Below are 20051 nucleotides of genomic sequence, written 5' to 3' on the forward strand. Positions count from 1 at the left end.
GCTGCAGGATTTCAGTCCTTCACGGCGTAGTGTGTTACCAATTGTTTTCTTGGTGACTATGGTCCCAGCTGCCTTGAGATCATTGACAAGATCCTCCCGTGTAGTTCTGGGCTGATTCCTCACCGTTCTCATGATCATTGCAACTCCACGAGGTGAAATCTTGCAAGGAACCCCAGGCCGAGGGAGATTGACAGTTCTTTTGTGTTTCTTCCATTTGCGAATAATCGCACCAACTGTTGTCACCTTCTCACCAAGCTGCTTGGCGATGGTCTTGTAGCCCATTCCAGCCTTGTGTAGGTCTACAATCTTGTCCCCGACATCCTTGGAGAGCTCTTTGGTCTTGGCCATGGTGAAGAGTTTGGAATCTGATTGATTGATTGCTTCTGTGGACAGGTTTCTTTTATACAGGTAACACACTGGGTTTAGGAGCAATCCCTTTAAGAGTGTGCTCCTAATCTCAGCTCGTTACCTGTATAAAAGACACCTGGGAGCCAGAAATCTTTCTGATTGAGAGGGGGTCAAATACTTATTTCCCTCATTAAAATGCAAATCAATTTATAACATTTTTGACATGCGTTTTTCTGGATTTTTTTGTTGTTATTCTGTCTCTCACTGTTCAAATAAACCTACCATTAAAATTATAGACTGATCATTTCTTTGTCAGTGGGCAAACGTACAAAATCAGCAGTGGATCAAATACTTTTTTCCCTCACTGTACGTATTTGAACATGTAGTATACATTTTTTGCACATGATCTGCCATTACCAAGACTACCACACCAAATTTGAAAGGAACAGTGATAGGAAATAAGCATTGCATCTGCATGCTATTTCAGAGAATACATCGGTGTGAATGCGCTAATCTGATATGGGTCAGAAATAAAACTGTCAGAACAGTCAGAATAAAATATTGGACATGAAGAAAAAAATCTTAGGATGGCTGTGTAAACACAGCCTATGAAAATAAACCCCTAGGCTTGTGTGGAAGTGAACGAAGCACAGAAGTGCACAAGTCACTTACTCACTCATCCCCGTCTCACTTAGGGCAAGGTGCACAACTTCAAACTTAGAACTGGATGATAACGAGAAATTCAATATTTGATCTTATCTGGACATTTCAAAACAAAAATATATTGCCATAAAAACAATAATTGATAACATGCAATCATATTCATGTTAATTTTTTTAATTTGGGTAATATAAGTATTTTTCTTGCATAGAAGTCAAAAAAAGAAAAGAAAAGAAAACATTTAACTTTTCAACAATTTCAATAAATGTTGCATATTGTGGTTAGAAAATGTTGCATCTCTTGTGAAGATTTATTGAACCATGCATTAGACCTAATATTCAAGCCCAATCTCTAAACTGTTGGTAGCTGGGCTGTAGTAGCTATGATGTAGTTGTGTTTTCCATGTATAGAAATGAAAACAATTACATTGAACTACACTAAATGTTGCATAGTTAGAAAATATTGCCTCTTTTGTGAAGCTACGTGATCCATCCAAGAAGAAGAACATCTCTTAACTGTTGCTTGCTGGGCTGTAACTAGGCTGTAACTAGGCTGTCTAGCTGTTCTATAGCTGTGTAGTATAGCTGTGCCATCTCCCCTGTGTTGCTCAGGGCTTGACAGTCAGCTGGGCCTGACCGCACACCTGCCTGAGTGCAGCACAGTCCAGACTGGCCATCAGCTTGGTGGGTCCCTCCCTTCGGGGGGTGAAACTCTCCGTCCACGTCAGGGACGAGCCAGCCATGATCAGACTGGAATATACACATGTACACACATGAGTATGCACTCACACACAAAAAAACACACACACACATACAGGTATCACTCAGCTCACCTGTAATGTTTAGACTTGGGTGGCATGACTCCTGGCCCCTCCACGCGAACGTACACATCCTCCAGGTTGAACTTGAATGGGTTGGTGAACTCCACAGTCACCAACATCTCCTCACTCACCTTAGCCAGACCAGAGACCTATAGAGAAGGGATGAGAGTTGGTCCTGATCCTGTCCGTGAAGACCCAGCTAGGATCAATAAACTGAGCATATTTGGAAAATATAGTGTATTCTATACCAGGGATGTGAAACTAATTTTGCCACATTCAGTCTTTATTCGGTCTTCAACGAGGTCCGGAGGGCTGCTCTGAAAATTTGTTATATTTCCTCGCCACTGTCAAAATTAGGCAAAAATAGTCCTCTATCCATAATTTTGGGACTTTTCGATGCTTGATGACTGTCTAGCTTTAATTTAGCTGATTATTAGCGAGCTGAACACAGTCAAAAAACTATATGAATGTACAATTGAAGTCGGAAGTTTACATACACACTCAATTAGTATTTGGTAGCATTGCCTTTAAATTGTTTAACTTAGGTCAAACGTTTCGGGTAGCCTTCCACAAGCTTCCCACAATAAGTTGGGTGAATGTTGGCCCATTCCTCCTGACAGAGCTGGTGTTACTGAGTCAGGTTTGTAGGCCTCCTTACTCGCACACGCTTTTTCAGTTCTGCCCATAAATGTTCTATAGGATTGAGGTCAGGGCTTTTTGCCACAACTTTGGAAGTATGTTTGGGGTCATTGTCCATTTGGAAGACCCATTTGCGACCAAGCTTTAACTTCCTGACTGATGTCTTGAGATGTTCCACATAATTTCCCTTCCTCATGATGCCATCTATTTAGTGAAGTGCACGAGTCCCTCCTGCAGCAAAGCACCCCCACAGCATGATGCTGCCACCCCCGGGCTTCACGGTTGGGATGGTGTTCTTCGGCTTGCAAGCACCCCCTTTTTCCTCCAAACATAACGATGATCATTATGGCCAAACAGTTCTATGTTTGTTTCATTAGACCAGAGGACATTTCTCCAAAAAGTACGATCTTTGTCCCCATGTGCAGTTGATAAAGAAATGTGTGTGTAAGATATGACAAAAATGTCACACCCTCAGTTAAACTAATAATGTATGACTATTAGAAGACTAGAGTTTATATGCGAATAGCTTTGACTGGGCTGAGCGGGAACTGTGCTTCCATAGAGGTAGGGGAGCTAGCAGGCCAGAGGTGGATGAACGTAGTGCCCTCGTTTGGGTGTAGGTTCTGATCAGAGGTAAGGAGGTGACGTTCCCCTCACAGCTCCATAGGCAAGCACCATGGTCTTGTAGTAGATGCGAGCCTCAACTGGAAGCCAGTGGAGTGTGTGGAGGAGCGGGGTGACATGAGAGAACTTGGGAAGGTCGAACACCAGATGGGCTGCGGCGTTCTGGATAAGTTGTAGGGGTTTAATGGCACAGGCAGGGAGCCCAGCCAACAGTGAATTGCAGTAATCCAGACGGGAGATTACAAGTGCCTGGATTAGGACCTGTGCCGCTTTCTGTGTAAGGCAGGGTCGTACTCTGCGAATGTTGTAGAGTATGAACCTGCAGGATCGGGTCACCGCTTTGATGTTAGCGGAGAATGACAGGGTGTTTTCCAGGGTCACGCCAAGGTTCTTTGCACTCTGGGAGGAGGACACAATGGAGTTGTCAACTGTGATGGCGAGATCATGGAGCGGGCAGTCCTTCCCCGGGAGGAAGAGCAGCTCCGTCTTGCCAAGGTTCAGCTTGAGGTGATGATCCGACATCCACACTGATATGTCTGCCAGATATGCAGAGATGCGATTCGCCACCTGGTTATCAGAAGGGGGAAAGGAGAAGATTAATTGTGTGTTGTCTGCGTAGCAATGATAGGAGAGACCATGTGAGGATATGACAGAGCCAAGTGACTTGGTGTATAGAGGGAATAGGAGAGGGCCTACAACTGAGCCATGGGGGACACCAGTGGTGAGAGCACGTGGTGCAGAGACAGATTCTCGTCACGCCACCTGGTAGGAGCGACCGGTCAGGTAGGACGCAATCCAAGAGTGAGCAGCGCCGGAGATGCCCAACTCGGAGAGGGTGGAGAGGAGGATCTGATGGTTCACAGTATCAAAGGCAGCGGATAGGTCTAGAAGGATAAGAGCAGAGGAGAGAGAGTTAGCTTTAGCACTGCGGAGAGCCTCCGTGACACAGAGAAGAGCAGTCTCAGTTGAATGACCAGTCTTGAAACCTGACTGGTTTGGATCAAGAAGGTAATTCTGAGAGAGATAGCAGGAGAGTTGGCTAGAGACGGCGCGCTCAAGAGTTTTGGAGAGAAAATAAAGAAGGGATACTGGTCTGTAGTTGTTGACATCGGAGGGATCGAGTGTAGGTTTTTGGAGGAGGGGTGCAACTCTCGCTCTCTTGAAGACGGAAGGGACATGGCCAGCGGTCAAGGATGAGTTAATGAGCGAGGTGAGGTAAGGGAGAAGGTCTCTGAAAATGGTCTGGAGAAGAGAGGAGGGGATAGGATCAAGCGGGAAGGTTGTTGGGTGGCCGGCCGTCACAAGTCGAAAGATTTCATCTGGAGAGAGAGGGGAGAAAGAAGTCAAAGCATAGGGTAGGGCAGTGTGAGCAGGACCAGCGGTGTCATTTGACTTGATAAATGAGAATCGGATGTCGTCAACCTTCTTTTCAAAATGGTTGATGAAGTCATCCACAGAGAGGGAGGAGGGAGGGGGAGGAGGAGGAGGATTCAGCAGGGAGGAGAAGGTGGCAAAGAGCTTCCTAGGGTTAGAGGCAGAGGCTTGAAATTTAGAGTGGTAGAAAGTGGCTTTAGCAGCGGAAACAGAGGAAGAGAATGTAGAGAGGAGGGAGTGAAAAGATGACAGGTCCGCAGGGAGTCTAGTTTTCCTCCATTTCCGCTCGGCTGCCCGGAGTCCTCTTCTGTGAGCTTGCAATGAGTCGTCAAGCCACGGAGCAGGAGGGGAGGACTGAGCCGGCCGGGAGGATAGGGGACATAGAGAGTCAAAAGATGCAGAAAGGGAGGAGAGGAGGGTTGAGGAGGCAGAATCAGGAGATCGGAGGGAGAAGGATTTAACAGAGGGAAGAGATGATAGGATGGAAGAGGAGAGAGTAGCGGGAGAGTGAGTGCGAAGGTTGCGATGGCACATTACCATCTGAGTAGGGGCAGAGTGAGTAGTGTTTGAGGAGAGCGAGAGAGAAAAGGATACAAAGTAGTGGTCGGAGACATGGAGGGGAGTTGCAGTGAGATTAGTAGAAGAACAGCATCTAGTAAAGATGAGGTCAAGCGTATTGCCTGCCTTGTGAGTAGGGGGGGACGGTGAGAGGGTGAGGTCAAAAGAGGAAAGGAGTGGAAAGAAGGAGGCAGAGAGAAATGAGTCAAAGGCAGACGTAGGGAGGTTAAAGTCACCCAGAACTGTGAGGGGTGAGCCATCCTCAGGAAAGGAACTTATCAAGGCGTCAAGCTCATTGATGAACTCTCCAAGGGAACCTGGAGGGCGATAAATGACAAGGATGTTAAGCTTGAATGGGCTAGTGAATGTGACAGCATGGAATTCAAATGAGGAGATAGACAGATCGGTCAGGGGATAAAGATAGAATGTCCACTGGGTAGAGATGAGGATTCCTGTGCCACTGCTGCGCTGACCAGATGCTCTCGGGGTATGCGAGAACACATGGTTAGACGAGGAAAGAGCAGTAGGAGTAGCAGTGTTTTCTGTGGTAATCCATATTTCCGTCAGTGCCAAGAAGTCGAGGGACTGGAGGGTAGCATAGGCGGAGATTAACTCTGCCTTGTTGGCCGCAGAACGGCAATTCCAGAGGCTGCCAGAGACCTGGAACTCCACGTGGGTCGTGCGCGCAGGGACCACCAGATTAGAGTGGCAACAGCCACGTGGTGTGAAGCGTTTGTATGGCCTGTGCAGAGAGGAGAGAACAGGGATAGACAGACATATATTTGACAGGCTACAGAAAAGGGCTACAATAATGCAAAGGAGATCGGAATGAAATGACCTAAACATCTGGGAAAGCGAGAGAGCGGGGCCTCCCTCACTTACTTTTCACTGAAACACTCAAATATAACTCTCCCAACCTCCACTTTAGAAATTATAATTGTTGTAAACTACAGCGGTTCAATGTTTTCTAGGAATAGACTCTAACTTAGTTTATTCAGCTAGCTAACTTGGTACAGTATTCTTCCGTGAAAACCGTCCAGGGCACCGAATCCTATGACGCCAAAGCCAACTAGCATGCCAGCCTCCAATAACACGGTTTAGCACCAATACTCGGTTACAACAAACCACCAGTGTGTTAACACGCCAAGCAGATCATTCGTGTCCGTGTCTAACGTTGTGTAAAGTTTGGGGTTAGTTTTTACAGTTTGAGTGAGTACGTCGTCAACTTATTCAGCCAGTTAGTTAGCTAGAATAGTTAGCATACTAGCTAGCCATTGCTCTCTGCCAACGAACTAACCCCTCCTCCCACGGCACGAACACAGAGAGCCAAGCTAACGTTAACTAGTCACCCATGTCCCAAATTCCCTTGAACGACTCTGGTTACCAGTATGTAAAAACAAAACAAAAATAAATGTAGGTTATAACTTACCCTTAGTAGCTACTGTTAGCCAGTTAAGTGCAAAGCTAGCCACTGAATCGATTCAGCCAGTTCGCGTCTGTTCCAACGGAGAGAAAGCGTCTCCAAATATTAAAGCTAGGTCGTTCTAGCTATTGTTTAGTTAGCTATCCAGGTAGCTACATTTAGAGTACAGTAGCTACTAACTACCTAATGTTAACGCTTCAGATAATGAGGTTAGAAAAACAGCTGAATGGTTGGTAGCTAGCTGGCATAATTACAGGTACTCTTAAGCGTGAAATAACATTGGAAACAACTATCCACAGTTGCTAATAGTTACCAGTAGCTAACCGCTAGCTAGCTAGCTTTATTGGTCCAGGTAGTGAGTTAGCTAGCCTCGTGCTTCACCGGGCTCAGACAAATACAATACTTAACTACAATAATTACCTACAATAACCTACAATAACTACCTAGATAAACTACCTACAATACCTAACTACAATACCTACCTACCTACAATCTAAATACATGGTTTAAGCTTTACTCGACACCATATAAGCCAAGCTTACCTCCCGCCAGAGAAAGACACAACCTCACCCGATGCTGTCCAACCCTCTCTCCTGGAAGTACACCTCCAATTGACTCAAATAATGTCAATTGGCCTATCAGAAGCTTCTAAAGCTATGACATCGTTTTTTGGAATTTTCCAAGCTGTTTAAAGGCACAGTCAACTTAGTTTATGTAAACTTCTGACCCACTGGAATTGTGATACAGTAAATTATAAGTGAAATAATCTGTCTGTAAACAATTGTTGGAAAAATTAGTTGTGTCATGCACAAATTAGATCCTAAGTCCTAACCGACTTGCCAAAACTATAGTTTGTTAACAAGAAATTTGTGGAGTGGTTGAAAAACGAGTTTTAATGACTCCAACCTAAGTGTATGTAAACTTCTGACTTCAACTGTAGGTCCATTATAATTTCTATACAGTTTTAGTAATTTTTAAGTATATTGAGTTCGTCCCCCCTACCCCAAAATAAAACATAAAAGAATATATATGTTTTACTCAAACCACCCACGAGCCGGATTGGACCCCCTTGCGGGGGACTGTATGTTTGACACCCCTGCTCTATATAGTACAAATTGATTAATTTTGTGTTTTCCACAATGTACACAACTTTTCGGGCTGTGTGCACATTACCACTCCTAAAAACATGACCTCTGACCTGGACAGAGAGTTTGGGGTTGTGAAGAGTGACGACCCTCATGGCGGTGACAATCTGACCCGTCTCCTTGACCTTCCCAGTGGCGATAAAGTGGAGATTGGCCTGCTCCACCAGCTGTCTCATGTAGTCCTGGGAACGCACCTGGATCACTTTCTTCTCAGCTGTGGACACACAGAGATGACTTTCTTAGGATATGCTTTGTCTCCTTGAGTTTAAATTTAATTTTCATGTATCTTGCTTTAGAAATATGGGAGGGCAACTGGCTTGCCGCTAGTAGAGAGAACATTGATCTTACAAGAACCCACCAACCCACATATTCACACACCACCCCTCCTCCCCCACCTGCCCACCTTTCCTGGGATCCAGTGTCACTTTAGGGGTCTTGAAGAGGAACTCAGAGCTGGTGACTCCTGTGTAATACACCACGTTGCCACTGACGTACACGTCCACGGTGCGAGCCTGGCCACTCTTGTTGTTGAACTCCAGCTTCAGCTCGAAGTCATCCCCCACCCTCACCTCGATCAGAGGCATGTCCAGGTCCACGTCAGCCTCTAGAGGTGTGGCCTTCTCACGCTGACAACCATACTCCTCTGCCTTCTCCAGAACCGTGCGCTCCTCTGGACTACCTGTAGATGTGGGAGACCACAGATGAAAGGGAAAGATTATATGGTTTGTTTCAGAAGTAGTCTGCATTTAGAATCTGGGTTTTTAGGGTGGTCGTACTTCATTCACACAGAGACAAAACCCTTACTTTTACATTTTGTTACCTTTTTTGTATATGTAAACGCGATTGGAGGTAAGATTCACTTGATGAAAAGCCAGATATGGGGGTGACTTATTAGGACTTTTTATGACAAAGAGGAGTGGACAGGCCCTGACACAGACTGACAGTTTCCCAGACAGATTAAGCCTAGTCCAAACACTTTCAAAATGAGATTCTCTATCAAGCATGCTTTTTAGTCCTATAGGCTCAAAGCTGCAATATGTAACTTTTTGGGCGACCTGACCAAATTCACATCGACATTTGAGTTATAGATCTGTCATTCTCATTGAAAGCAAGTCTAAGAAGCAGTAAATCTGTTCTATGTGCACTATTTCTATGCTTCCCGTGCTTAAATTTAGTTTTTGCATCTTCAAACAGCTGAAAATGACAATATTTTTGGTTATGGAAATATATTTCATAGCGGTTTAGAGGGTACAATGATTCTCTACACTATACTTGCTTGTTTTGTCACGTAAACTGAAATTAGGCAAACTATTAGAATTTTAGCAACCAGGAAATGGAGGAGTGATTTCTGCATAGTGCATCTTTAATCTGTGTCCGGGAAACCGTCCCTTTACGTTTTTGCTCTGTGACACTCCCTCCATTCCTCCCTCCTCTCTCTTCTCTTACCTTCGGAGAACTTGTACTGGTCAGTGATGTCACGGCGAGTGTCCTGGCCGGGAGCTTTGGTCACCACCATCCTGCCAACGTGGCTGCTGTTGACCTTGACCGGCAGCAGGGTTCCATCTCTGGGGTTCCGCGAGTAGAACACCACATCACTGTTCACCTATAGAAAAGTTGGGACACATTCATCATGGAAAACACCAGTAATTAGTAATATCGGGATATGTTTAGTCATATATATGTCATATATACTAGTAATACCAAAACACATGTATTGGTACTGTATATTCACTAATACAATTGAGCTCACTGATTCAAACTGATGCAACCAAAAATGAACTGTCTTGGTAAGTGAACAATACGGGTTGTGAACATTTTGTATACTGTCCTGTGCAGTTGTTGTCTTGCGCCACCGGGGTGGCTCATTGTTGTAGTCTTTACCTCAGCAAACACGAAAGGTGCGTCGAACGGGAAGCAGATCTGGCCATGTTTGATGGCCTGGACGGATGCAGGGCCACACCTGTACATCCCTGGACACAAGGAAAAGACACGTTAGGTATTAGTAATATAGTAACTACAACCGTTTGAAATGACCCAACAGAGCATATACAGTGGGGGAAAAAAGGATTTAGTCAGCCACCAATTGTGCAAGTTCTCCCACTTAAAAAGATGAGAGAGGCCTGTAATTTTCATCATAGGTACACGTCAACTATGACAGACAAATTGAGATTTTTTTTTCCAGAAAATCACATTGCTGGATTTTTTATGAATTTATTTGCAAATTATGGTGGAAAATAAGTATTTGGTCACATACAAACAAGCAAGATTTCTGGCTCTCACAGACCTTTAACTTCTTCTTTAAGAGGCTCCTCTGTCCTCCACTCGTTACCTGTATTAATGGCACCTGTTTGAACTTGTTATCAGTATAAAAGACACCTGTCCACAACCTCAAACAGTCACACTCCAAACTCCACTATGGCCAAGACCAAAGAGCTGTCAAAGGACACCAGAAACAAAATTGTAGACCTGCACCAGGCTGGGAAGACTGAATCTGCAATAGGTAAGCAGCTTGGTTTGAAGAAATCAACTGTGGGAGCAATTATTAGGAAATGGAAGACATACAAGACCACTGATAATCTCCCTCGATCTGGGGCTCCACGCAAGATCTCAGCCCGTGGGGTCAAAATGATCACAAGAACGGTGAGCAAAAATCCCAGAACCACACGGGGGGACCTAGTGAATGACCTGCAGAGAGCTGGGACCAAAGTAACAAAGCCTACCATCAGTAACACACTACGCCGCCATGGACTCAAATCCTGCAGTGCCCCCTGCTTAAGCCAGTACATGTCCAGGCCCGTCTGAAGTTTGCTAGAGTGCATTTGGATGATCCAGAAGAGGATTGGGAGAATGTCATATGGTCAGATGAAACCAAAATATAACTTTTTGGTAAAAACTCAACTCGTCGTGTTTGGAGGACAAAGAATGCTGAGTTGCATCCAAAGAACACCATACCTACTGTGAAGTATGGGGGTGGAAACATCATGCTTTGGGGCTGTTTTTCTGCAAAGGGACCAGGATGACTGATCCGTGTAAAGGAAATAATGAATGGGGCCATGTATCGTGAGATTTTGAGTGAAAACCTCCTTCCATCAGCAAGGGCATTGAAGATGAAACGTGGCTGGGTCATTCAGCATGACAATGATCCCAAACACACCGCCCGGGCAACGAAGGAGTGGCTTCGTAAGAAGCATTTCAAGGTCCTGGAGTGGCCTAACCAGTCTCCAGATCTCAACCCCATAGAAAATCTTTGGAGGGAGTTGAAAGTCCGTGTTGCCCAGCGACAGCCCCAAAACATCACTGCTCTAGAGGAGATCTGCATGGAGGAATGGGCCAAAATACCAGCAACAGTGTGTGAAAACCTTGTGAAGACTTACAGAAAACGTTTGACCTGTGTCATTGCCAACAAAGGGTATATAACAAAGTATTGAGAAACTTTTGTTATTGACCAAATACTTATTTTCCACCATAATTTGCAAATAAATTCATTAAAAATCCTACAATGTGATTTTCTGGATATTTTTTTCTCATTTTGTCTGTCATAGTCTCTCATCTTTTTAAGTGGGAGAACTTGCACAATTGGTGGCTGACTAAATACTTTTTTCCCCCACTGTACATTTCATAACATGGTTATATAAAAATTATAACACGATCAGTTAAATTGTGTGTGTGTGTGTGTTTCTGTGTGTGTGTGGGTGTTCCTGCGTATGTGTGTGTGTGTGCTTGTGTGTAGGAACAGCTCACCATCACTGGTCTCTTGGGGTGTAGCATCCACAACCTGCCAGCCCCCAAACCCCTGAGGAAGATCTGGCCTGCTCATGTAGCACTCATTCCAGCAATGGTAGTTCCTACGGCAACACAACCATTCCATTATTTGACAGTAACATAAATCATTTTAAATGCAGTGTCTCCACTCGTGTGGCTGAATTGTATTTTTAAATGATCAAATTAAATCAAATCAAATCAGAAAGTGATTTCAAGCATTATCTGTCACTGGAACAATTCTACCAGATGGAGTCCTTGGTGCGTTGCTTGTCAATTCTGCCATTCTCATCCAGGATGATGTCAGTTTTCAGGTTGCCATCATTGTCGTGGGCAGAGAAGAAGTTGGTGACAACCCTGGCGGGGATGCCCAGACAGCGTAAGACTGGGGAGGGGGAAGGAAATAAAAACGGTATAATTAGCAAAAACATTTTCAAAATACAAAAAAATAGGAATTCTGCACATCAAATAGTAGGAAATTAATGTGAGTAATTAATTTTGAAATCATCCCAAATATTTCACTCATTAGCATTGTAAAAATCCCAAAATTTGCAAAAGAAATTGGGGGTAAATCCTGGTTCAAACGTTTCTGGAATCATTACAGATTTCTGAAAAAACAAGGAATTTGGGGAATTTGGGGTATATTGTAGCCTTATGCAGGTCTCACAGGTGTTAAAGACGGCAGCGTAGACCCAGCACTGGGCATAGCAGACGGGCATCTTGCTGCTGGAGTAGTTGAGGAGGATTTCAGTACTTCCAGTCCAGGAGGTAGGTGCCACTCCGTAGGTGTAGTCACCACTCCAGTTCCCCACCAGCACCCCGTCGTCGTCACGAGAGTTCATCTGGGAGAGAGGCAAACGTACGGTTGTCTGCATCCGAAATGGCACCCTAATCCCTTTACAGTGCACTTCTTTTGAACAGAGCCTTGTGGGGCCTAGTCAAAAATAGTGCATTATATAGGGAATACCCTGATCAAAAATAGTGCATTATATAGGGAATACCCTGATCAAAAGTAGTGCATTATATAGGAAATACCCTGATCAAAAGTAATTAATTATATAAGGAATACCCTGGTCAAAAGTAGTGCATTATATAGGGAATACCCTGGTCAAAAGTAATTAATTATATAAGGAATACCCTGGTCAAAAGTAGTGCATTATATAGGAAATAACCTGGTCAAAAGTAATTAATTATATAAGGAATACCCTGGTCAAAAGTAGTGCATTATATAGGGAATACCCCGGTCAAAAGTAGTGCATTATATAGGGAATACCCTGATCAAAAGTACTGTATTATATAGGAAATAACCTGGTCAAAAGTAATTAATTATATAAGGAATACCCTGGTCAAAAGTAGTGCATTATATAGGGAATACCCTGGTCAAAAGTAGTGCATTATATAGGGAATACCCTGATCAAAAGTACTGTATTATATAGGAAATAACCTGGTCAAAAGTAATTCATTATATAAGGAATACCCTGGTCAAAAGTAGTGCATTATATAGGGAATACCCTGGTCAAAAGTAGTGCATTATATAGGGAATACCCTGGTCAAAAGTAATGCACTATATGGGGAATAGAGTGCCATTTCGGATGCAACTATAGCTTGTAACAAGCCTGTGAGTTGTAAGTACAAATCTCTCTTCTGTACAAAATATTTTTTCAGGCCTCCATTTAGTTTTTTCTTATAAATCTACTGTATGACATGGTTGTACTGTAAGAATATTGTGATCTCAGTGGTTGCTCTGTATAGACTGGCAGTAACCCCGTAACCCTCACCATGGCTGAGGCCTTCCGGGCTACTTTGATGGGGTCGCCCCTGTTGGTGATGGGCATGGCAGCTTTATCCATGATGAACAGACAGGCATCCAGCACCCCATAGTCAAACTGCAACAAGCAACGTTCAGTTAAGTGTTAACTGAACTTCTTTGAGAACCACATAGAGAATCATACTGTTTATTAAAGCCAAAACAAAAAGATGACAGACAGGTAATGTGTATGAACAAAATAAACAACTATCCTGCTATTTGATGTATACTGACTTACATGTAGTTACAAATTAATTCTGCATGGCACAGATAGTGTATCACTACACCAAAACCAATCATTGCATAGCTAGTCGTGGTGCACTGGGTCTCTCTGTACCTGGCCGAAGTTCCAGGGCCGTTCAGACACGTCGTCAAACGCTCCGTGGTAGATGACCCCCACCTCGTTGAGAACACACTCCTCCCTCTCATTGCCTTCATCCAGGAACACAGAATCAGCTGGTGGAAGGAAGCCAGAACAATAGAATGGAATCTATTATCAGAATGTAGATTAATAGAGTAACGAGATGAATAGAGCTAAATCGATCGATCAATCAATCAGCACAAACAACTGATGTGGGGACAAGCTCGTGTGATTGCTGTCATCAGTGAGTGTCACAGACCTGCCACCCAGGGGTTGAAGAGGATGTAGACATCTCGACTCTCATCCTGCCTGGTCCTGCGGATTCCGTAGGGCGTCACCACCGCCACGTACGTGCGCCACTTTCCCACAATGCAGTCTGGCGCTGGGGTGATGCCCACCGTGACCACGTTGTCTGTGCTGTCCACCACCCGGCCAGCCCACAGGCTCTGGCGGTCACTGGTCACAGACACAGGGATGTAGGTGCCCTTACTGAACTGGGGACTGCCCCCTAGTGGATAGGAGGAACAGGGGAATGACATGTCAGGGCAGGGGTAGACCTAGCTCTGGTCTTTGGCTCCGGGATGCAGTTTCTTCTAGGTACAGATCTAGGATCAACTACCCATCCCCCAATCCTAACCTTAACCATTAGTGGAGAAAATGTAAAACAGACCCAAGATTAGCGTCTAGGGACAACTTCACCCTACACCGAGCCTTCGTACTAACACCCTGGACTAGAGCTATGGTAGACCTATGGTAGACATATCCACTGATACGGGAAAGAAAGATAAATACCTGCACACATTCCTCCTTAGTTTTATTATGTTTCAAGTGGCGGTTACATTAAGTACGGGAACATTCAATGTATCTTTTTTTCATGACTTTACTTTTTGTACCCTGTATCTGGATGCAAGTCACTGGATGTGCGTACAGTGAACTACATCTTAACTAGTAACCACTGATTCGGAGTTAGACATTTTTAGGTGGGGGGTTTCTTTATCTCACCGATGACGAACTCCACAGCGAACTTGTCGTCGGAGGGCTTGTAGGGACGGTCAAAGGTCACCTTCAGCTGGAACTCCTGTCCCCTGCGAACGATGAGGTGGTCGCTGGCGTACAGGTAGGTGCTGTGCTGCTGCTTATTGACCTCGTTCGGCTTCCGCAGCATGTTCACGTCCCAGATGTCCAAGAACTCTGATAGGAGAGGAGGAGAGAGAGGAGGAGAGAGAGGAGGAGAGAGAGGAGGAGAGAGAGGAGGACAGAGAGGAGGAGAGAGAGTAATATAAAAGGGAGGAGAGAGAGATGCAGACTTGTCATCGTTAACTTGGGCCCTGAGTTTTTTCAATGTGACCTTGAGCAGTTATTCCAATCCTTAACTGATACAATAACAAAGCCGCCACCCCGCCTCTTTTTCAGTAAAATGCTGAGGGATGGGCCTGGAGAAATGTAACGACTCTCAAATTCATAGACAGAGCTATGGATGCAAGGACTGAACATCCATGAAATGAAAATTATAGTTTTAACCGTATTTTGAGGCATTTACATTGTTTACATTTACAGTGTTTACAAACATTGCAGTAAAACAAGCTTATATGTTTTGGGTTCTGATGAGATACGACAGTTGAACTAATCATTATGTATTTATAAGTTGTATTCTTCAAGAATCAGTGTGTATATATAATTTGTTTATAAATCCGAAAATGTGTGTAACAACTAAGGATTCTAGCTTTAACATAACATAATGTACAGGATGCTGCAAGTTTAAATGTGTGAAGGGGGGTAGAGGCATTGTGAAGGCCGATTACTTTGAGTGTTCAACTTTGGGAACCTTCTCATCCTAGGGTAGACAGACAGCTTTGTCTGCTGACTGTGGTGATGTATAATAAAAATGATCAACTGTAGTCGAAAATCAACATTCATAACGACGTGGTTGTTGTTGCTTATTCTTTTTGGGAAACTCGCTACAAGACATTATTTAGATGGCTATGACCTATCATGATGGGACAGCTGAGGTCACTTCCAGTCTGTTGGAGGTTCTTTATTCCAGTCATTCCATTCTTATTCAGAACCCTGCCTTGTGGTCTAGGGAGATAATGCTGAGGAGAGGAGAACAGTGACAAGGCTGGTAGACTCAGGGTGTGTTTGAAGACTTTTGTTGAGATAACTCTGAACGGAATGCATTTGTCAGTCAGCATCCGAAATCTACAGGAAACTGTGTCATTTTAGGGACTCTTATCTTTTGTGACCAAGGCACACAGTGACTCACAAACCAACACTCTGACATGCAAACACACTTCTGTCTCTCTCTGTCGCACACCGCACACACACACAGTCAAACACACACGTGCACACGTCCACACACAAACACAGCCTCCTTCTCCTACTCACCCTTGAGTGGGGGTGGTCCTCGGGGCATCAGGCCGAAGGGCTCGAACTCAGGCACCTCCTCCCCATCTGCATTGGAGCTGGCGATGGGGGCGGCACTGCGGCCACGGTGAGACACCTGGGGTGGTGGCTGGGCGGCGGCCTCTGGGTCAGACATGGTACCAGCGCTGAAACGTCACCTGACAGGCCTGGGACACAGACAGACAGATGGATGAACAGAGAGAGACAGCGACAGAGACAGACAGAGACAGAGACAGAGAGACAGAGAGTCAGACAGTCAGACAGACAGACAGACAGACAATTCCTAGGTATGGTATCATATCACTGACGACTCCATTCATATTCAGCTAGCCCTTGGGGAGGACACTCCCAGCTGTACTGCGGATGCTAAGGGATGAACTGCAGGAATAGTGAACTTGAGTACTGACCTGGATGAGGTGCACATAAACCTTAACACAAACCACAAGTTAAAAAAAATAATAATAAAAATTACATTTGACATTTTTGTCATTTAGCAGACACTCTTATCCAGAGCGACTTACAATTAGCACATTCATCTTAAGATAGCTAGGTGAGACAACAACACATCACAATCATATCAAGTACATTTTCCCTCAACAAAGTATTTATCAGCAAAGTCAATGCTAGTAGGACTTTGGGAACCACTTCTATGTGTGTATTGGTGTGTATTACTGTAGTGAGTAGATCAGTAAACTTAGGTTTGAATTGCTCTGTGGTTTCTCTGAGTAGAGCCTGTGTTGATTTTTTCTTTCAATGTTTATTTCTGTGCTGTATAAAGAGTATGAAGAGGAGCCTACTTAGGGTGTAATTCCAGAAAAGCAGTTGGCAAGGTCAGACATTTTGGGGTGTTTGGTTGTTTGTTTTGGCGTGTTGTGTTATTCTCTGTCCCTTGGGGTTAGTGTGTCACCAGAATGTGCAGTTAATCTTAAAAGTAAAGAGAGAAAACGGTGGTAAATGACAAGGGAAACTTTTGTGTCAGTGTGTGGGGGACACAACAATGATGTCATCAGATTCCTTTGCTTAGAATCATCATGTGGTATTTATAAAAAATAAAAATAAGCGTTTATTTTTTTTATTTTTTTTGCACAATGAGTAGTGTACCGGTAAAAGTATGCCAGTATCTGTGGTAAAAATAAGAAATGACCTTGCACATTTTCAATTAGTTAGGTAATAATATACATTAACAAACTATATCCTCTGTATCCAAGTCCAAACTAATAGTGGATTAAATGTAAATAAAAGTCTCTAGAGTAAGTTAATAAAGCAGCACTAAAAAAAGGAGTTACCTCAACCAACCATCCCCTGGGGGTCTTTACCTTTAAAGCCTATTTTACTTGAGGTTGGGAGGAGGGAGGGGGGTGGTTGTTTTATGTAAATGATTATGTAAGTATGGTAATCCTGTTTTAGTCATTAAATAAACAATGGTTGTTTTCATAAAAATGTAAGTACGGCACAATATACGTCATGCAGCTTTGTGGCACAAACACCTATTTGAGAATTTTGTTATGTAATGGGCGTGTGCTGTGCTGTGCTGGTCGAAGAGACAGGTTTGGGGTTTGGGACAGTCTCTGGCCAGTGTTGGAAAGGTGAGTCATGGACCTGCACAGTGAAAGCACTGTTTCACCTTAACGACCCGTGGCACACACACACACATACACCAGGCACGCACACAAGCACACAAACGTGTGTGCACGCACGCTCACGTCGTGCCATCACCCCCTTCACCTGGACATTAGCTCGTCAATGCTGATTCTGGATAAACAACATCACCACAGGTTTTTATAGATGTTCTCTGGGACCGTGCCTTTTTGTGGTAGAAAGGATGTAAGTTATTACTATTTTTAGCCATAAGTCAGTGGATTATGCCATATACATAATGTATGTATAGGGTGACATGTTCGTAGCACAAAATTATTGTGCAAAGTGCCAAAAATACAGCAAACCTCATTATAATATCACAGTATGATTTAAAGGAAAACCCCACCCAAAAACGAACTTTTGATATTTGTTTCATTAGTCCATCGTTGACATAGTCCCAAAACATATGTAACTTTCAAATATAGAAATCATCCCTCTACGATGCAATTTGCATCATACAGGGATGATTTCTGTATTTGAAAGTTACATATCTTGAAAACTTGATTGCTGACAAGCAAAATGTTTTGGGACTATGTACACGATGGATTAATGAAACAAATACCAAAATATTGTTTTTGGGTGGAGTTTTCCTTTAATTAAAAAATCTTCTTGAACAACTTGTGTTACAAAGAGATTACTGTTCAAATAGAGTTTCATAAACTGAGCAAAATATAAATTGTGTTCTTTTATGACGCACATTGTTGAAGAAAATTTTATAATTTAGTCATGCTGCCAGATTATAATTAGGTTTATAATATTTTTTTGCACTTTGTAAAATGCTTCTGCGCTTTGAAAATTTCCCCCATTCAAACAGTTTTATGTAGTGTGTACATAGACACGGAAGCATTGTGCAAAGTGCAAATGTGACTCCTGCAAGTTAAAAATGATCTATAGTTTAACAGCATTTTAGAACCAAATGCAGATGTAAAGGAAAAGAAAAGACGCAGAAGCAAATAATCCTGATTCCTGAACCAGATGACATGATGTGGAATAAAGAACAATTCAGTTCTCACTCTGGTACTGTAACATTAGCTTCCATTTAGGACTCTCAGAAGCCCACAGGAAGAAATGGTGTACTAGTATACAGCAAAACAACAAAGAGTACTGCAACTGAATTTAGAGTAATGCAAATTATGCATTCTATGAGGCATCGCATTGCTTTTCATCAAAGCATTGTCAAATACCTGCAGTATCAAACAAATAAGATTGGAGACATAGGCAGAATAAATTTGCTTGACCAGTGACCACTGAAGGGTAAACTCACCTCTGTAGAAGTTGAAGAGGGGAAAGCTGCAGTTGTCTAATAGAGTTGATCCTCAGGGAATGAGTGTCTGTCTCTCTCACACACAAAGACAGGCTGCTGCTGGGGTCCCTCTGAATCCACTTATATACAGGAAAGGGAAGGGCCCTCTCCATGGCAGAGATAGGTTGTGTGTGTGTGTGTTTGTGGGTGTGTGTGTGTGTGTGTGTGTGTGTGTATTTGCAAGAGAGCCGGCCCCAGGGTGAGTTGATGCTGGGATGGGCTTGAGTGTGTGTGTGTGTGTGTGTGTGTGTGTGTGTGTGTGTGTGTGTGTGTGTGTGTGTGTGTGTGTGTGTGTGTGTGTGTGTGTGTGTGTGTGTGTGTGTGTGTGTGTGTGTGTGTGTGTGTGTGTGTGTGTGTGTGTGCGAGAGAGCCAGTTCCAGCATTAGTTGTGCGATGGGCTATGTGTAGGAGGGGTTGAGGTTGGAAAGGAGGGGATTGGGCCCTTGGGTAGGCGGTTTGGCCAACTTGAGAAAAGGGTGTGGAAATTGTCATCTCTGTTTGCCAGACAGTGAAAGACGGGCCAGCACTGGGGACAAGCCATGCTCAATCATAATCCGTGTGAATTTCACTCTAAAGCTTTCTTGTGAGACTACTAGAGATCATATAGAATGACATAAACCTAACACACGTTTACACTGTAGCCTCCGAATACACAATTGCTACATTATCTTGTCAGTGGTAGTGGGTCACAGTGATCTTGAGGAAATAGACAACAGACAGTCTTTAAGATAAATACAGTTTTATCACACATTTGCACAAGTTTATTTTGTTTATTAGTGACAAATCAAAGCTTTACCTTTTGGCTGTTCAAAACTACAGCATGAACTACTATTAATAAACATGTTATGCTTATTGTGTTGTACAGTACAGTATGTATGTATGTTATATAGGCTACCAGTCAAAAGTTTGGAAACACCTACTCATTCAAGAGGTTTTCTTTATTTTTACTATTTTTTACATTGTAGAATAACAGTGAAGACATCAAAATTATTGTCACGACTTCCTCCAAAGCTGCCTCCTCTCCTTGTTCGGGCAGGCTTCGGCGTTCGTTGTCATCGGCCTTCTAGCCACTGCCGCTCCTCTTTTCATCATTCCATTTGTTTTGTCTTGTTTTTCACACACACCTGGTTCATATCCCCTCATCAGTCTCTGTATAATTATTTCCTCTGCTCCCCATGTCTTTGTGTGT

General features: G+C 43.6%; 1 protein-coding gene across 1 annotated transcript; it reads right to left on the reverse strand.

The window, feature by feature from the left end:
- Positions 1-1169: 1169 nt before the first annotated feature.
- f13a1b (coagulation factor XIII, A1 polypeptide b) lies at positions 1170-19049 on the reverse strand. The gene is made up of 15 exons (XM_045222337.1): positions 18824-19049; positions 15904-16088; positions 14521-14709; positions 13778-14026; positions 13495-13613; positions 13129-13236; positions 12018-12192; positions 11597-11735; positions 11333-11436; positions 9473-9561; positions 9038-9194; positions 7995-8270; positions 7645-7805; positions 1841-1977; positions 1170-1757 (listed from the first exon to the last, which is right to left on the reverse strand). Exons 2-15 carry the CDS (start codon positions 16055-16057, stop codon positions 1616-1618), a joined length of 2199 nt encoding a protein of 732 aa, XP_045078272.1. The 5' UTR covers positions 16058-16088; positions 18824-19049; the 3' UTR covers positions 1170-1615.
- Positions 19050-20051: the final 1002 nt, after the last annotated feature.

The sequence above is a fragment of the Coregonus clupeaformis genome, chromosome 8 (genome assembly GCF_020615455.1).
Source record: "Coregonus clupeaformis isolate EN_2021a chromosome 8, ASM2061545v1, whole genome shotgun sequence".
In the NCBI taxonomy this organism is placed as follows: domain Eukaryota; kingdom Metazoa; phylum Chordata; class Actinopteri; order Salmoniformes; family Salmonidae; genus Coregonus; species Coregonus clupeaformis.

Coding starts and splice junctions, on each gene's coding strand:
- f13a1b (XM_045222337.1), bottom strand. CDS start 16,057: ATGTCTGACCCAGAGGCCGCCGCCCAGCCACCACCCCAGGTGTCTCAC. Junction 9,562..11,332: donor ACCCCAAGAGACCAGTGATG/GTGAGCTGTTCC, acceptor CCTTGTGTCCAG/GGATGTACAGGTGTGGCCCT. Junction 9,195..9,472: donor CACCTTTCGTGTTTGCTGAG/GTAAAGACTACA, acceptor ACTTTTCTATAG/GTGAACAGTGATGTGGTGTT.